Consider the following 17,269-nt stretch of genomic DNA (forward strand, 5'->3'; position numbering starts at 1 on the left):
GTGGTTTAGTGAATGGAAGGGTAGATGGATTGTTGGATCTAAGTATGGTTGGGTGATGAAGGCCGTTGGATGGATGCATAATGGATGGATAGTTGGATGGCTGGGTAGGTGGGTGGGAGTGGATGTTGTTTCAGTGAATGGAAACACGACTGGGTAATGGGGTGATTGGATAAACGGAGGTAACTGGGTGAATGAAGGCGGTTGGGTGAATGGATGCATGGTTGAATAGGATGGCTGGTGGTTCAGTGGATGGGAGAAGTTGAGTGAAAGTGGGTGCTGGGGATGAGGGGATGGACGGGCGGTTGAATGAATGGCTGGTGGCTGGATGGGTGGATGACTGCGTGGTGGGGTGGGTGTAAAGATGGAAAGTTGAATGGGTGGATGGGTGGTGGTCTGGGTGGGTATTAGAGAGGTTGAGCGGCTGGAGGTGGCAGGATGGATAGAGTTGGGTGAACGGAGGGGTTGGGGGAGTGGATGACTGGCTGGATGGCTGGATGGCTGGATGGGTGACTGGGTGGCTGAATGAGTAAGCAGGAAGTTAAGGGGCTGGGTGGATAGGTGGGTAGAGAGATGGTTGTTCACGTTGATATTATAACGGTTGGGTGAATGTAAGGTTTAAAATTGAAGGTAGGGGTTGGGTGAATGGGTGGCTGGGAGTCACTGAGTGTATGTATGGATGGATGGATGATGGATGGATGTCTGGACAATGGATGGATGGGTGAACAGGTGACATGAGATCCCGAAGCACCTCCAATGAACCCTCTATATAGAGTCCTCTATATAGAGTCATGGAGGAGCCCCTGATGGAGAAAGAAGCCGAAACAGGGCCTCCTAGGTTGCCCTGGCCCAGAATTTCTTCCCCGAGCGGGGCACAACCCATCTGCGCCCGCCCCCGGGGTCCTACCTGGAGGCGGCGATCTCTGCCTTCTGGCGCGCGATGGCGGCGGCGCGCTGGGCGCCCTCCACGCTGTGCTCCACCTTCTGGCGGACCTTGCTGCTCTTGAGCGGCAGCACGCGGCGCTTGGTGCCCTTGACCAGCACGTTGTGGCGGTACTTGCCCTCCTCGCGATGGCCGTCGGGCAGCGTGGTGCAGCCGTAGCCGTGGCGCAGGTTGTCCAGCCACTCGCCCTCGTAGCGGAGGCCGCTGGAGCGCTCGCTCACGCCGAAGCCCGAGCGCTTGTCGTTCTTCCACTCGCCCATGTAGGTCTCTGTGGTGGTGGCGTCGATGTCGGCCTCGAAGGGCGCGGCCTCGTCGGCGCCCTCGGCGCCCTCGCCCAGGCTGGCGGTGGACGCGGCGTCGCTGGCGCCCGAGCTGAGGTCGCTCTTGAGGAAACTGACGCGGCTGCGCTGGCTGCCCAGGGACGCGCGCGACTCGACGCGGCGCATCTTCCCCAGCAGCGCGCCCCGCTGGAACAGGCCGCCGCCCTTGGCCGCCCGCGCCGCCGCCGCCTCGGCATTGGCCAGGAGGCTGAGCGCGAAGCCACCGCGCGGGATGGCGGGCGCGGGCAGCGTGGGGCCGTCGGTGGCCGGCGAGGTGGGCGAGTCCGGGGCCACCGTGCCGTTGCTGTGCTCGCTGCGCAGGGACGAGAGCGACGTGCGCAGCGGCGAGCGCACCACCACGGCCATCCCGTAGGGCACGCTCTGGCGCACGCCGTAGCCATGGCGCATGCCGTTGGTGAACTGGCCTTGGTACGTCCCTGCGGGCGAGGAGAGGGTGGTCAGTGGGCCGGCCCGACGGGGCCCCCGGGGGCGCCGGGGCGGGGGCGGGCCAGGCCGTTGCGGGGCAGGGAGGGTGGAGTGACCAAAGCCGGTGAGGCTCCGAGTGTGTGAGGTTGCGTGAGTGAGTGTGGGAGAACAAACGCGTGCAAGCCAGAAGTCTGCATAGCAGTGTGAATATTTCCGTCGGTGGGAACGTGGCAAGGCCACGAGCGTGCAAGATGGAGTGAGGTGGTGTGACTCCGAGTGTCGGTGTGTGAAGTTGTGCGGGAAGGCGGGGCCCCGGGAGTGTGTGCCAGGACACGAGCAGACAGGCCAGAAGGAGTTTGCATGACCCGTGTGAGTATTTCTGTTGGTGGGAATACGCCAGGAGCTTTACTGTGCGAAATCGGGTGAGGCTGAGTCCGTCTTAAGTGTGAGGTTGTGTGAGCAGATGAGGCTCTGTGAGTGTGCACAGATTTGGAATCACACAGAGCAAATGAATGTGCCAGAGCGCGAGTGGTACGACAGTGAGTTTGTGCAGTAGCGTGAATATTGCATTTGTGTGAGTGTGCATGTAGAAGCTTGAGTGTGCAAGGCAGTGTGTGCACAGAGGGTGACCGAGATCACGTGAGCATGGGACGTATATAAGGTTATGGGAGCATTTGAGGTCTTAAGTATGCAGGAAAGGCAAAGTTGAGTGAGGGTGCAAGACTGCTAGAGGATCAAAGAGTGCAAACTTGTGAGCAGGCAAGGCTCTGTCGGTATGTGAGGTTGAATGCGTGTGCATGGTTATCCTAGTGTGCAAGGTGACGTGAAAGTCCAAGGTCATGAGTGGATAAGACGGTGAGTTTGCATAGCGGTGTGAATGTTGCAGGGCACAGGCGAGTGTGCAAGGCCATGGGTAGAGGAGACTGTTAGGAGCGTGCCTATCAGTGTCTTTTGCCTCTGTGAGCTCATGAGTGTATGATGCAGGGTGTACACACTGGAGTGAGTGCCCAGTGGAGATGACATTATGGGTATGTGTGAGGTCTGAGTACACAAGGCCATCTGAGCGTTAAAGCACAAAGTAATCTGAGACACTCGAGGCTGAGTGAGTGTGTGAAGTTGTGCGCATTAATGAGACCGTGTAAGACGACGTGTACGCAAGATGGCGTGTACAGCAAGCTGGTAACAAGAAGGCCTTGCATGTCCATGAGTGTGAATACCTGATCTCCTGGGAAATAGAATCTGTGCATGTGGCCACGACGTGAATAGAGAGGCAGCACAGAGTAATGGTTAGGAGCACAGACTGCGGAGCCAGGCTGCTGGGTCCGAACCCTGCCTCTGCCCTTGCTAGCTGTGTAACCTTGGGCAAGTGACTTAACCTCTCTGAGGCTCAGCTTTCTCACCCGTCAAACAGGTAACAATTGCCTCTTACCTCATAGGGTTGTTGGAGGTTTAAATGAGTTAATATTGCTGAAGAACTAAGAAAGAAAAGATATGTGTGATGTTGTGATTTTACAAAGTTACGCTAGCGTGTGAGGTCACCTGAGTTGTATGAACAAGCTGATACAAAGGTGACAAAATATCTTCGTATTCCACCCCCATCCTAACAGGCTGTGCTCCCCGGGGCTCCGTCCAAAACCTCCTCCCCATCCTCCCTGGGTGATTGCATCATCTGGTGTTTTTACAACTGCCATCTGTGTCCTGCAGATTCTCCTGAATACATCCCCAACTTCTTCCCCTCTGCAGCTCCACATGTTGCCTTGGAGATGGATGCCCCCAGATGTTACACAGCATCTCCAACTCAACACCTCCCCTCACCCCCACACACAGCTGTTCTACCTTCTTGGTCTTTCTCTCCACAGCAGCACCACTGAAAGCCATCCCTCTGCCTTCATCTTTGTGCCTTTTGTATGTAGAACAGTGCCTGACACATCATGTTCACTGAAGTGAGGGGGGAAATTCAGAGCCGTTGTTTTAAACACAAGCTGATGTGCTGCCCTGGTTAACCAAAAAAACCAAATGGCTTGCCAACAAATACCCGGGATGGCTGGTAAGGGACTCTTAAGGTCAACCCAACAGGCATGTTCCCATTTGGACCTTTGCACCGGCTGTTCCCTCTGCCAGGAACTCTTTTCCTACCTCTATCCTTCAAGTCTTTGCTCACTGGGGACTACCTGACCACCCTATTTAAAACTACAGTCTGCCTGTGTTCCCACAAGCACCAAGATATCCGTGATCTACTTTTATTTTTTTTCTATAGCATTTATCACCATCTGACATACCATATGACTTATTTATTTATATTTATTGCTTTATTGCTTTTCCTCCCCTGCTAGGATGGAAGCCTTGTGGGTGCAGGGATCTTTCCTGTTTTCTGTTCTGATGTATCTCCAGCACCTGGGACAGTACCTGGCACATAGAGGTGCTCCAGAAATATTTGCTGATTGATTGGCTTGAACCTGTCCAGAAACGCCATCTCACTGTGTGACCTTGGGTGACTCTCTTCCTTTCTTACAGGCTCGATTGCCCCATCAGTCAATTACATGTTGGTGATGAGGCTCTAAGGTTTGGCCTCACTTTGAGATGCTGGGCTTCTAGGAATCGGGGCACTGTGACTCTGGAGGCAAAGGATAGTGAGTCCCCATGACTCCACGCGGCCTGGCCCCTCCCAGCACAGACTGCTCCAGCTCAGGGTCCCACACCTACCCAGCCCCAGCCCTTTGTGTGTGAAGAGACCCCATCAAGGATCACGTACAGTGCGGGGGGTTCACTTACACTTCTCAGCAATCCTGTGAGGTGGGTCTCATGCAGATGCTCATTTACAGGAGAGGAAGTTGGTGATCTGAGAAGTTACTAGACTTGACCAAGGAAGCAGGATCAAAACCCAAGGCTATCTGATGCCCAAAGCTCATGCTCTGAGCCCACAGTTCTCAATCCTGGCTGCATGTGAGAAGCTAAAGATAAAATACAGATCCCCGGGCCTTGCCACCTGAAATTCTGCTTTAATTTGTTGGGGAGGGTGTCTGGTGCTTCTGGCCCTCAGTACAGCAGGCAGGAACAGCCAGGGGTGAGAGGACAGCAGGGCTCACCTCCCTTCAATGACCAGCCACGAAAAACCAACGATCAGAGAATATCAACTGTAACAGGACCAAAGAGAAATGGAGAGAGACAGAGAGAGATGAGAGCGTTGGGCATGACCTCGCAAAGGAAGATGCAAATACGCTCTCCATTTCTTAGGTGGATTGATGTTCAGAGAGGTTATGTGACTTGCCCAAAGTCACACAGTGAGGAAGAAGCAGAGCTGGGATTTGAACTGAGGTCTGACTCAAGGGGGGAAGTGGGATTATGTGGCAAGTGTAGAGAATAAAGAAATGAGAGTGTGGTACAAAGGATGGAAATGTGAGGAGACAGATAGAAAGCTATTATGCTCCCTTCTCCAAGCTCATCCACATGGGGCCACATTGTGTGGAAAGCAGGGGGACAAAGAAACACACAGAGAGAGACAAACTGGTTTCAAACACCATCTAAGCTGGGGAACCTTGACCAAGCTACTTCTTCTGATTCTCAATTTCCTTACCTGGAAAGTAGAAAAATAATACCTGTTTTCCGGCTTCTTTGGGAGACAACAAAAGATGGAAACAACCCAAATGTCCATTAACTGGAAAATGGATAAACAAACTGCGCTCAACCACACAATGGAGTACTAGTCCGCAATAAAAAGTAGCATGTTACTGAAACACACACCAACATGGATGGATCTCAAAAACATGCCAAGGGAATGAAGCCGGAGACAAATCATATGATTCCAATGACATGAAAGCCTGGAAAAAACTAAACTATGGTGATAGAAAGCAGATCCGTGGTTACCAGAGGGGTAAGGGGGATCCACTGTGCAGGGGCACAAGGGAACTTTCTGAGTTGATGCAGATGTTCTGTATCTTGACTATGCTGGTGGTTACACAGGTGTAGACGTTTGTCAAGACTGTGCACCTCGGGGGGGGGGGGGGGTTGGGGGTGTGATGAATTGGGCAATTAGGATTGACATGTATACACTGATGTGTATAAAATTGATGACTAATAAGAACCTGCTGTATAAAAAAATAAATAAAATTCAAAAAAAAGACTGTGTACTTAAAATGTATTTTATGGCATGGAAATTATCCCTCAATAAAGTTGATTGGATAAATGAAAAATTTGTGAATAAATTTTTAAGGAAAAAACAAACCCTACCCAGTACAGTGCCCTGCAAATATCCATCAGGAAATCCTGTCCACTCTACTTTCCAAGTGAATCTAGAATCTCGCCACGTCTCACCACCCCCATTGCTGCTAGATGGTAGTCCGAGCCACCATTATCTCCCTAACACACCTATCAGAGGGGATTCTGTTCAAATATAATAAGCCAGATCACGACACTGTTCTGCTCCTTCTTACTCAGAAAAAAAGCTGAAGTCCTTAGTGACCCACAAGGCCCTACCTGATCTCATCCCCATCACTCCTCCATCCCTACCTCCTCCCATTCTCCACTTTCCCTCACTTCACTCTAGCCACAGAGGCCTCCTTGCTGTTCTTCCTGCACACTAGCCATGGTCCTGCCTCAGGGCCTTTGCATATGCTGTTTGCTCTGCCTAGAATGTTCTTCCTCCAGATATCTGCATGGCTCACTCCCTCACCATCTTCAAGCCTTTACTCAAATGTCATCTCACTGAAGACTCTCTCATCACCCTATTTAAAATTATAACCCCCACCCAAGGTTTTTTAATCTCCCTTCTTTGCTTTTTTTTTCCCTTCGTAGCATATCTAATATTACATATATTTTGCTTTTTCTTTTGTTTATAAATCATCTCCCCTACTGGAATGTAAGTTCCACAAAGGCAGGGATTCCGTTCTTTTTTGCTCACTGTTGTATCCTTGGTACCTAGAACAGTATCAAATAGGTACTCAATAAATATTTGTTGAATGAGTGAGTGAGTGAATAGCATGCACTTTCCAACTATTTTCTCTTCTTTCTGCTCTATCCATCTGAAAACAGGTCTGCGAAAATGACGAGAGAGATATTTAATAGTTCCTATAAGACTCACCAAAGATGATACAGCTAATAAATGCACAGAGTCAAAACTCACACCCATGTCTGGCTGTGCTCCTTCCAGAAGTCTCAGAAGAAAGAAGAAAAAATATATAAATTAAAGGGGGAAGTGAGCAAGAACAGAGCAGAGAAGATGGTAAACCAGAGGAAAGAAAGAAGACATCTAATCTCTAGATTGGACAAGTTTGTGAAATTAAATCAACCAGTCTACCTTTGGCTTAAGTTTGGTGTGAGATGGGCTGACGTGGCCACTTTAAGCCCAGGAAAAACTGAGACTGCAACAGGAGAAGGGCTCTTGGCCTCCAGTTGGGGAGGAAATGGCCAGGCTATATTAGGAAACTTACGAGCAAGTGGCAAGAGGCACAAACAGCCAGGGGAGGCTGGGAGTGATGGGGCCCTGGGAAGGGGGAAGAGCCAAGTGCTGGAGCCACCCCCTGCCTGACTGTCTAAGGCAGGACAGTTCTCTCTGGGGACAGGAAGAACGCATCCAAAGAGGGAGAGGAGGACCCACCCACAGCCGTCTGGCTGAGAGGAGCCTCTATGTAAGGAAGTGCTTCCTAACACCCTTGGGGACGATCCCCTCACTGGGACTTGCAGACATTACAAGGCTTCCCACTGCCCACAGGGTAAGGACCAAGATTCTCAGCAGCCTACAAGGCCCGGAGTGGGCTGCCCCTGCCCACCTTTCCTGACTCTTTTTGAATGGCTCTCCAGTCACACGCGCCTTCCTACCTCAGGGCCTTTGCACATGCTTCCCTTCTTTTTCTTGGTGTGCTCTTCTCTCTCCTCCCCTGGCCAGCTTCTAGTGATATTTCAAGATTCACCTTAAATCTGACTTCATCCAGGTTGATTTCTTGAGCCCTTCCCCCTGAGTACGACCACATGATGTCAGTACTTCTGGGCATTGTGTGTAGTAGCAGCTAACTGATTATTATGATCGTTTATTCACCTTAAGCCTTTCCTACCAGACTGTGGCTTCCAAGAGGGAAGGCATCATATCTAGCTTATTTGCTGTGATCTCAGCATCTAGCACAGTTCCCAGGCCTGAGGAAGCCGTGAGTTAACATCTGATGAATCTGGGAGGATTTTCTCCTGAATGACACTCTGCTGTTCTTTCAAGGGCAGGAACTGCATCTTTTCTTTCCCCTCATGACTCAGCACATGGTAAGTGCTCAGTAGGGACTGGCAGTGGCTACCGAGAATACTCACATCTAACTCTGGGAGTTATTGGGATATTTGTAAAAGGCTGGTGAAGTCTGTAACCATGGTAAATGTAGTCCTAATATACAGACCAAGCTCCTATGTTTAATAAAACCTGAATATTGCCTTCTCCTTGCAATTCCCCTTCAGGTTTAGTAAAGAATAACCTGGGTTTTAACCTTAACTCTGACACTGGATAGTTCTAAAACATGCATAAGTTATTGAAACCTGGTAAGCCTCAGCTGTCCTATAACATGGAGGTAATGATACCTACTTTATACGTTTTTTTTGTTTTTTTGTTTTTTGTTTTTTTTGCGGTACACGGGCCTCTCACGGTTGTGGCCTCTCCTGTTGCAGAACACAGGCTCTGGACGCTCAGGCTCAGCGGCCACGGCTCACGGGCCCAGCTGCTCCGCAGCATGTGGGATCTTCCAGACCGGGGCACGAACCCGTGTCCCCTGCATCGGCAGGCGGACTCTCAACCACTGCGCCACCAGGGAAGCCCTTTATATGGTTTTTCCTTCATTCCTTTGAATCAGCAAGTATTTGCAGTGCACCCTGCATTCACTGGGCTAGGTGCTGGGGATGCAGTGTGAATAAATAGACATGGTCCCTGCCCTCAAGGGGCTTGGAGTCTAGTGCCAGCAATAGACTGAATTTAATCAATCATCAGAAATAAATGTTAAGCAGCCCCAGCGGTGTGGTCCAGAGAGATGACGATCCAGATCTTGGTTGGCAGTGGAGTGGAGAGGGTTGGTTGACCAAAGATTAAGTGAACTCTATGTGAGGCAGCTAGCACACAGCAAGTGCTCAATAAAGGCTAACTTTTTGGCAGGTCAGAGTCTTTGCTCAGAAAAGCTGGCAAAGGATTAACTGGGATTAACTGGGAAGATGAAGAGGAGCCAGGGAGGACAGAGAGAACTCAGAGGGAGAGAATGAGGCCAGCTCTGGTTTTCTGCCTATAGGTGTGTGTACTGGTAAGAAAGCGGGCTTGGGCTTCCCTGGTGGCGCAGTGGTTGGGAGTCCGCCTGCCGATGCAGGGGATACGGGTTCGTGCCCCGGTCCGGGAAGATCCCACATGCCGCGGAGCGGCTGGGCCCGTGAGCCATGGCCGCTGAGCCTGTGCGTCCGGAGCCCGTGCTCCGCAACAGGAGAGGCCACAACAGTGAGAGGCCCACGTACCGCAAAAAAAAAAAAGAAAGCAGGCTTGTGGCCTGGAATGCCCAGCTTTCGCTGGTTTGGGAACACCCCTGAGTCAGGCCTCAGAACTTCTGTCCTTGAGAAGAAGAACATTTGGGGATCTGCTCATCAGTGAGACCTGCCTCCACACCCTCTAAACACACAGGATGGAGGAGTTTCTGGAAGCCACATCTATAGTTTAAGATCCACTCCCCAGGGCCAGAGATTATGACTTAGTTGATGTGGATACTGGAAAGCATCTCAGATGATTCTAATATGCATCCTGTAAAAGTTTTCCACTGACCTACAGTTAGCCAACATGCTCTGTTCCTTTGTTGTAAAACCTGCTAACTGATGCCCTTAGCACCCTGATGTGCCTGGCCAGCAGCCTATGCTCTAGCAAATCCACGCCTCTGTTCCCACATGCGGGACTGTGTGTTTATTTAAGACTGTTCCTAAACCTGTTCACCTCCATTGTACTCATTATTGAAATTTTGTTATTTATTAATATTTGTTCTCTAAACCAAGGGACTATGAGTGTACAGAAAAAGAGTCTTACTTCTCCAAGCACAAGCTGAATGTTTTTGGATGTTCATAGGGAGACAGTTCCTTAAAAATCGCTCTCAAATTTGGTATGAATGGGATAACTATAAAAGGTTGGAACAAAATTATAAAAATCTAGACGTTTTCTACACTCGGACTACTTTGCACTGTCTTTAATTTCTTGCTCCATTTTAAAGAAACGAACAGAAACTGGAAATTATAGGTGATACGTTACAGGAATGGAAGACAGACAATGAGAAACTCCACTGCCATCAAAAAAAAGGCTTTGCCGGGAATTCCCTGGCGGTCCAGTGGTCAGGACTCTGTGCTTTCACTACCTAGGGCCCGGGTTCGATCCCTGGTCAGGGAACTAAGATCCCACAATCCACGAAGCACAGACTCTCTCCCCCCCAAAAAAAAGCTTTGCCATCAAAAGGTTAGTGAATGAAAAAGACTGAATTATCTATACACTATATGTAAATGTGATATAAATTAAAATAAATGTCATAAGATATATAAATCATTTTTAAAATCTTTCTCTGATCTTACTAACATTCAATTAACCAGCTTGCATTTGGTATTGATGACATCAGATAAGAGGGCTTCTACGGTTTTAAACGTCAGTGTGAATACATTTGATTTGACAGAGAGAAAGCAAAGGAAGGAAGACACCAAAAGGGTAATCAACACTAAGTCAAGGAAAATAAGCAAGTAACCATACGCCAGCACCCTGATGTGAGACTTTCCCATAGGGTGTGAATCCAAGTTTTGGATGAGTTTAGTTAGGGCAAAACTGCACTTTTCATTCCTTCTCAGGAAAAGGATGCCTGTGGCCTGAGTCACTGGGGCCTCCATCCACTACCTGGCCTGTAGGAATCTTCCCAACGCGGTAGGTACTGCTCATCCAGTTCTGACCATAAGAGGCCAAACTGGAGGTGCATAGCCTGTGGAAAATTTTCCTGGCTGTATAACTTAATAATCCATTAAGGCAGGATCTCCAAAAATGTGTTTTGCAAAACTGGTGTTAATATATTTTATCATGGAAAAAAAGAAAAACAATTCTGAAGTCAAGACAGTTTGAGGAGGTTAAATGAAATGAGAGTTCTCCTGCCTGTGGGAGTTTGTCAGAACTCCTAAAGTGCTCCTGGGGACTATGGGTCTCCGTGAGGAGATGCTAGTTAATCAGAAGACCCTTCTTGCAGAACACCTGTCAGGTTTAGTATTCCACGGAGCCCACTTTGGGAAATGACCATAAAAGGCTCACATCAGTTTAACCTGGTGGGGTCAGGGGAGCAGGTATTATTGTACAGCTACTGTTGGTTGTTGCTTACCCAACAACAATTGTCCTCTTTGCTAATAGAGCCTTAATTTTTGTCCCAGGGTCCAGTATTCCTCCCATGTGACTCAGAGAAAGGTCTCCAATCCAGGGGCAAATCCTGATTGCTCTAAGCCAGGCATTCGGGAATTCCCTGGCGGTCCAGTGGTTAGGACTCGGTGCTTCAGGCATTCAAGTCTATCTACCTTGCCTGTGATTGGATTAGACATGAGCATATGAACATGTGATGAACTCTGGAATTGAGACCTGAGGTAAGTCAGCAAAAGGTGTGGGGCAAGGGAGACAAGAAAGAGTTCTTAGTTCTTCTCAAGAGATACTTGTGGAGAAACATACCCTCTTTTTCTGCTGGATGTTGTTGCATGTGGACATGACTCCTGGAGCTGTGGCAGCCATATTGGGACCATGAGAGGAACTAGCTGAGAACAAAACTGACACTCTGTGGATGGCAGAGCAAAAAGGTAGCAGGAACCTGGGTTCTTGCTGATGCTGTTGTGCCTCCAAATTAACCAGTCCTGAGACTTCCCTGCCTCTGGATTCTTGTTTATGTGTGATTAGAAATATCCTTATTAAACAAGGTCTGTGCTGTCCAATATGGTAGCCATTAGATGCATGTGGTTATTGAGTACTGAATTTAAAAGTTTTAGTACAGGGACTTCCCTGGTAGCACAGTGGTTAAGAATCTGCCTCCCAATGCAGGCAACACAGGTTTGAGCCCTAGTCTGGGAAGATCCCACAGGCCGCAGAGCAACTAAGCCCATGTGCCACAACTACTGAGCCTGCGCTCTAGAGCCTGTGCTCCGCAACAGGAGAAGCCACTGCAATGAGAAGCCCAGGCACCTCAACAAAGAGTAGCCCCTGCTCGCCGCAACTAGGAAAGCCAGCGCACAGCAACGAAGACCCAGTGCAACCAATGAATAAATAAATAAATGAATAATAAAAAAAAAGATTTAGTACAAAAAAGAATGTAAAATATCTCACTAGTAATTACATATTGATTACATGTGGAAATTATAATATTTGGGGTAATGGATTAAATAAAAGATGTGATTAAAATTCATTTCACCTTTTTAAATGTGGCTACTGGAAAATTTTAAATTACGTTTGGAGCCCATGTCATATTTTTGTTGGAAAGGGCTAGTTTAGGCCATCTGGAGTTAGGGTTTTCTGTTACTTGCAGACAGAAAAAAATATCCAAACAGATACAAGTATTAGCATTCTGATTTTACAGTAGGAAAAACTGACCCTAAAAATGTAAATAACTTGCTCATGATCACACCAGTGTAGCGGTTGTTGGTGATCACAGCCAAGCATCCTGGCCAGTGCTTTCTCCTCTGTACCTCTAAGAACCTCAGAATACTCCTTACAAGTGAAAGGTTCAGAAACCCTCACCCAAACCTCAGCTCGGAAGAAAGCATGAGCGTTTCAGAAACCCAAGGGGAGACAGAGAAGAGACCTGTGGGTCAGACCGTGGATCCTGCCTCCAAATACAGAATGAATGCTGAGAACACCATCCCCTCTGGCCGGTGACACCTGCCTATTTCTAGGAAACTGTTTGAGGTCCAACTGTCAGTGTCCCTAGGGGACTGAACAGAGATGGAGGGAAAGTAATCAGGAGTAGCTCCTCTCCAGGGGTCCCCACTGCCCATGGCAGTCCTTACCTGTCATGAAGTTCAGTGTCTTCATGACCTGGTCCCAGCTCACCTTCTCAGTTTTCCTCCCCAAATCCCCCAAAGCCTACTTTCAAAGCCACCTCCTTCAGAAACCTACCCAGGGCACCTTCCTTCCTCCAAACTCTCATCACTTCTTACCACCTATGGCCGCTCTCTTGTCTATATATTGTCTATTTTGTCCAACAGCCATCTCTGATCCTTCTCCAAGTCCTCTCACGTAGTCTTAGAAGTTAGTTCAAGATCTTTGGGCAGGACCATGGAAGCGTCATCAATAGATTTCAGACAGGGTTTAAGATAGAGCATGGCAGGTAGGGGAGTGAGCACCAGAAGAGTCCAAGGGTCACGGCTCCTGTCCAGGCACCCTAACTCTGATGAGGTAAACCAGGAATGCACATTGTGGTGGACACACATGCCCAGGCCACGGACAGCCACATAGGTGCTCTCGACTATAGGGGACCCAGCCCACCTTGATGAAGACCATGGGTCCTGTGTCCCAGAGGGAGCACGTCAAACCTGAGACACCTTTGGGAGCAGCGAAGAATAATGGAAATTGCTTGAGCTTTGGAAACAGACCTGACTCTGAATATCTCTTTCATCTCTCCCCACTTCCCTTTATCTCCACCCCGTCCATCTAGTGCAGGGCTGTGCCAATATTCCCTGGTTGACTACAGTAACATCTGCCCTGGTCTTTGCCTCCCCAGATACCCACTTCAATCCACCCTTCGCTGCCGCCGGAGTCATCTCCTTTGTAAGATGCAGATGTGATCAGGTTACCCCCACTTAAAACTTTGTGACGGCTTCCCAGTACCTTGAGGGAGGATTGTCCCCTAGGAAACATATTCTGAGACTGAGATTGCATGTGGGTGATCTGGGGGGGGGGGAGGGCTCTCAGGACAAACAGCCGTAAGGAAGGAAGCAGGCTTCAATAAGTGGAAGAAGTTGAACAGTTGCAGCTAAAGCCTCACTGGATCCCATGGGGATCTCTGGAGCTGGTATGGCCCTTCAGAGTTGTCCAAAATCAAAGCAAGGAGGCTGGGTCTTTGTACTCCTGTATCAACTAGTCCTTAACTATGGGTTACCCCCAGAGGGAGGCACCTCCTTTTGACAGAGGGCAATGGCCAGCTATGAGCCATCAGCAGCCCAAACTCCCGGCAGCTGGGGAAAAGAGGACCCTGCTCCTGCGGGGTTGTCTGAGGGTGTCCCACAGCATCTGCTGTAAGGATGAAATTCAAACTCCTCATTGTGACCCATGAAGCCCTCTTGGCTTGGGCCCTGCCAACACTCCAGCCTCATGTACCCCACTCTCTCTCCCAGTCTCTGTGCTCCCACCTTTTCTTGAACACAGCATGCTCCGTTCCCACCTCCAAGCCTTTGCACTCAATATTCCTTTTGTCCGGCACCATGTGGTCCTCACATCACCCATTCTTTAGATCTCAGCCTCAAGGCTAAGATCACTTCCTCAAGGAAGCCTTCTCTGATTACCCGACCAGACTAGGCTCACCCATTATCAGCTCATAAACCCTTCTACTTGCCCTTCAAATTATTTATCCCATGTTGTAATTAAATACCTGTCCAATGCTGGTCTCTGCTGTTAGAATGCACGCTCCTGAGGGCAGTGACCCAAACTGCCTTGCTCACCACAGCATCTCCAGCCATCAATGTGATGACTGGCCCAGAGAAGGCATCCAGCAGATACTGTCAAATGAGTACATGAGTACATGGCCTTGGACAAGTTCTTTTTGAGTCTCTCTCTGCTCAGCAAAAGAAGCAAAGCAATTTTCCTTGCAGGGTTGCTGTGAGTGTCATGTGAGTTATCTAGCAGAGACCTCAGACTTTCAATAAATGTTGGCTCCCTTCACTTCTTGGGAAAGGATTGCAGGGTGACCGGTCATCCCCCTTTGCCTGAGGTTGAGGGGTTTCCCGAGAAACTTTAATACTTTCAGTACTAAAACCAGGACAGTTCCCAGGCAAACCGGGAGGGTTGGTTGCCCTAAATTTGGGTGGGAAGGAGAGGAGCGCATTTCATATTAGCACATTGTTCTTGGTATGCTGGTAAAACAGCTCTTTGGAAAAACAAACAACCCTGATTCATCGCGTCGGCCAATTTCCATCATCTAAATATTCCCACCCTGGCCAGTCAAGCTACCAGCAGTCGAACAGCCAGCTTGCAAAATTCCTGAAAACTTAACAATGCACCAGTAGGAGCTGATGCCAGCGCCCCGTAGCTAACACAGACTGTCGCGTTCCTGATACCCACACATGCACAACAGGGTTATAGGCAGCCTCAACTCGGGGGTAAGCGAGAATATTTCAATCCCAAGAAAGGCACAGCTGGAATGGACCTTGAAGACCATCTAGTCCAAGGCAACAAGTCATCTGTCACAGGCGCTACCTCTTCCCCATCCTGTGTCCACAACAGACATTGTTAATCGATCATGATGCTGAATCCTAATAGGGCGGAACAGTCTCCCCTCACCACCTCTCCGGGCAGCCACAGTCAAGTAGCTGATGTTGCATGTGAGAGAAATCGACTTACCTCCAGGAGTAAGTGTGGTTCAGCCCCTCATTATACAGGGTAGGAAGCTTAGGCACAGAGTGGTACAGGGACCTACCCAAAGCCACACAGCCAGGCAGTAGCTCAGCTGGGACTAAAGAACAGATCACCTGCCCTGCTTGCCCTTTCAATCCTGCTTTGCCTTGAAGAGCTGAATACCCCAGAGTGGGGCAGAATGAAGGGAACTCACTTGGGATCTGAGCCTAGATTCTGGGGGGCTCTGCTTAGAGCCCCCAAACTCTCTTTGTACCCTGAAGGCTTCTTAGCATGTCAGCATATAAACGTTTATGTGTTGTGGGGAGAGCACTTCTGAAAAACTTACAAAGTTGCACATGCCCATTGCACAAAATTCAAACAACAGAGGAGTATCTAAAATAAAAAACTCTTGTATTGTCTCCCCAGAGGTAATCACTGTTAACAATTTCAGTGCTTCCAGAACTTTTTCTACTTATTTACAAGCCTGTATGTATCACAAGTGGACTAAAAGATTAGCTACTCCCCACCCTAACACCCTCCCCCACAATAAATATTTGTCCAGTGGCTCTTGTTTGTTTAAAATGCCTTAGATTCCTTTCCATACGAGTATAGGTGGGTCTGTCTCTGTCCTTCCCCCGCTCCCCCGGCTGTGCCATGCAGCATACGGGAATCTTAGTTCCCCGACCAGGGCTCGAACCCACGTCCCCTGCAGTGGAAGCTCAGAGTCTTAACCACTGGACCACCAGGGAAGTCCCTGTCTGTCTTCTCTCTCTCTCTCTCTCTCTCTCTCTCTCTCCCTCCCTCTCTCTCTCCCCCTCTCTCTCTCTCTCTCCCCCTCCCTCCCTCCCTCCCTCCCTCTCTCTCTCTCTCTCTCTCTTTTTAAACTTTTTTTTTTTTTGAGGTATAGTTCTGCCTCTGTCTTTTTAATGGTTTTCGTACTTCCTGGCATGGTCTTATGAATTAATTGAACAGTCCCTTTGGGTGAGCATATAGATGGTATTCCGTTTTTCCTGTAACAATCCCAAGGCCTTGCTCTCTGGCTCGCCTGTGAGGTGGTCCCGAAGTCCCTTCCCGTGGCCCCCAAATGCTACCTCCCATCAAAGCTCCACTGTCTCTGGTTTCCCAGGATCACCAACAGGGGATTAATCAGGTGACACTGACCGGATGCTGACAATCCTGGGGCCTGGGGGAAAGCATCTTTGCCAGGCCCTGGGTCAGCTCAACAGCACTGAGGGCCTTGGAAGCCAGAAATAATTGAGTGTGGGGGAGGAAAGGGATCAAGGGGAGACGGCCTGGGCTCAGACCCCCCACTGGTTGCTCAGGGCTCCCTGTGTGCACGCCCGCCCACAGCCCTCACGCCCACGTGCCGTGTTTAACGGGCTTTGCTCACTCTCAGCACCGAGCTCCTGACCTTCCCTCTTCAAACCCTCACCCCATCTTAGCTCAGGGCAACGCCATTCTTTGTGGCTCAGGCCAAAGCCTTGGAACCTTCCTTGACTCTTCTTTCTCTCACTCCCCCTATGCAATCTATCAGCCCAATCTTTCAGCTCCGGGTTCAAAATAGACCGAGTTCAACCACTTCTCCCCACCTCTGCTGATCCAGGTTGGAGGTCCAAACCATCGTCATGTCTCAGCTGTGTCATTGCAATAGACATGCTAATTGATCTCCCTGCTTCCACCCTTTCTGCACCACATCCTTGCCCCCAAACCGTCTCTGAACACAGTAGCCAAAGGAAGCCCTCTAAACAAAGTCAGAGCATGTCACTTTTATAGCCCGCATTTTTCTCAGGGTAAAAGCCAGATTCTTACAATGGCCTACCAGGCCCTGCGTGAACTACCCTGTATCCACACCTTCCCGGCAGGAATATTATAGAGGGGATGTTGTGTCCTTCTCTGTACATCCCAACAAAGGCCCCTATTGTCTGGTTGTCCTGTCATCAATGATGTGAAACTGGATCACTTTGTTAAGATGGTATTCACAAAGGATTCAAATTTAATTAAAAATAAAAGTAAGAAAAACATTGTGCGTGCCACACAGAGCAT

General features: G+C 49.2%; 1 protein-coding gene across 1 annotated transcript in view; it reads right to left on the bottom strand.

Annotated features, from left to right (window-relative positions):
• The window catches only part of JPH2 (junctophilin 2), a gene marked incomplete at both ends in the record, with an annotated part of 60,648 nt that overhangs the window by 34,895 nt on the left and 8,484 nt on the right, over positions 1-17,269 (bottom strand). The window contains one exon of the mRNA XM_079719826.1: positions 905-1,697. Within this exon, the coding sequence (XP_079575952.1) occupies positions 905-1,697 (793 nt within the window). The remainder of the gene's footprint in view (positions 1-904; positions 1,698-17,269) is intronic.

The sequence above is a fragment of the Hyperoodon ampullatus genome (assembly GCF_949752795.1).
Source record: "Hyperoodon ampullatus genome assembly, chromosome: 14".
NCBI classification, from domain to species: domain Eukaryota; kingdom Metazoa; phylum Chordata; class Mammalia; order Artiodactyla; family Ziphiidae; genus Hyperoodon; species Hyperoodon ampullatus.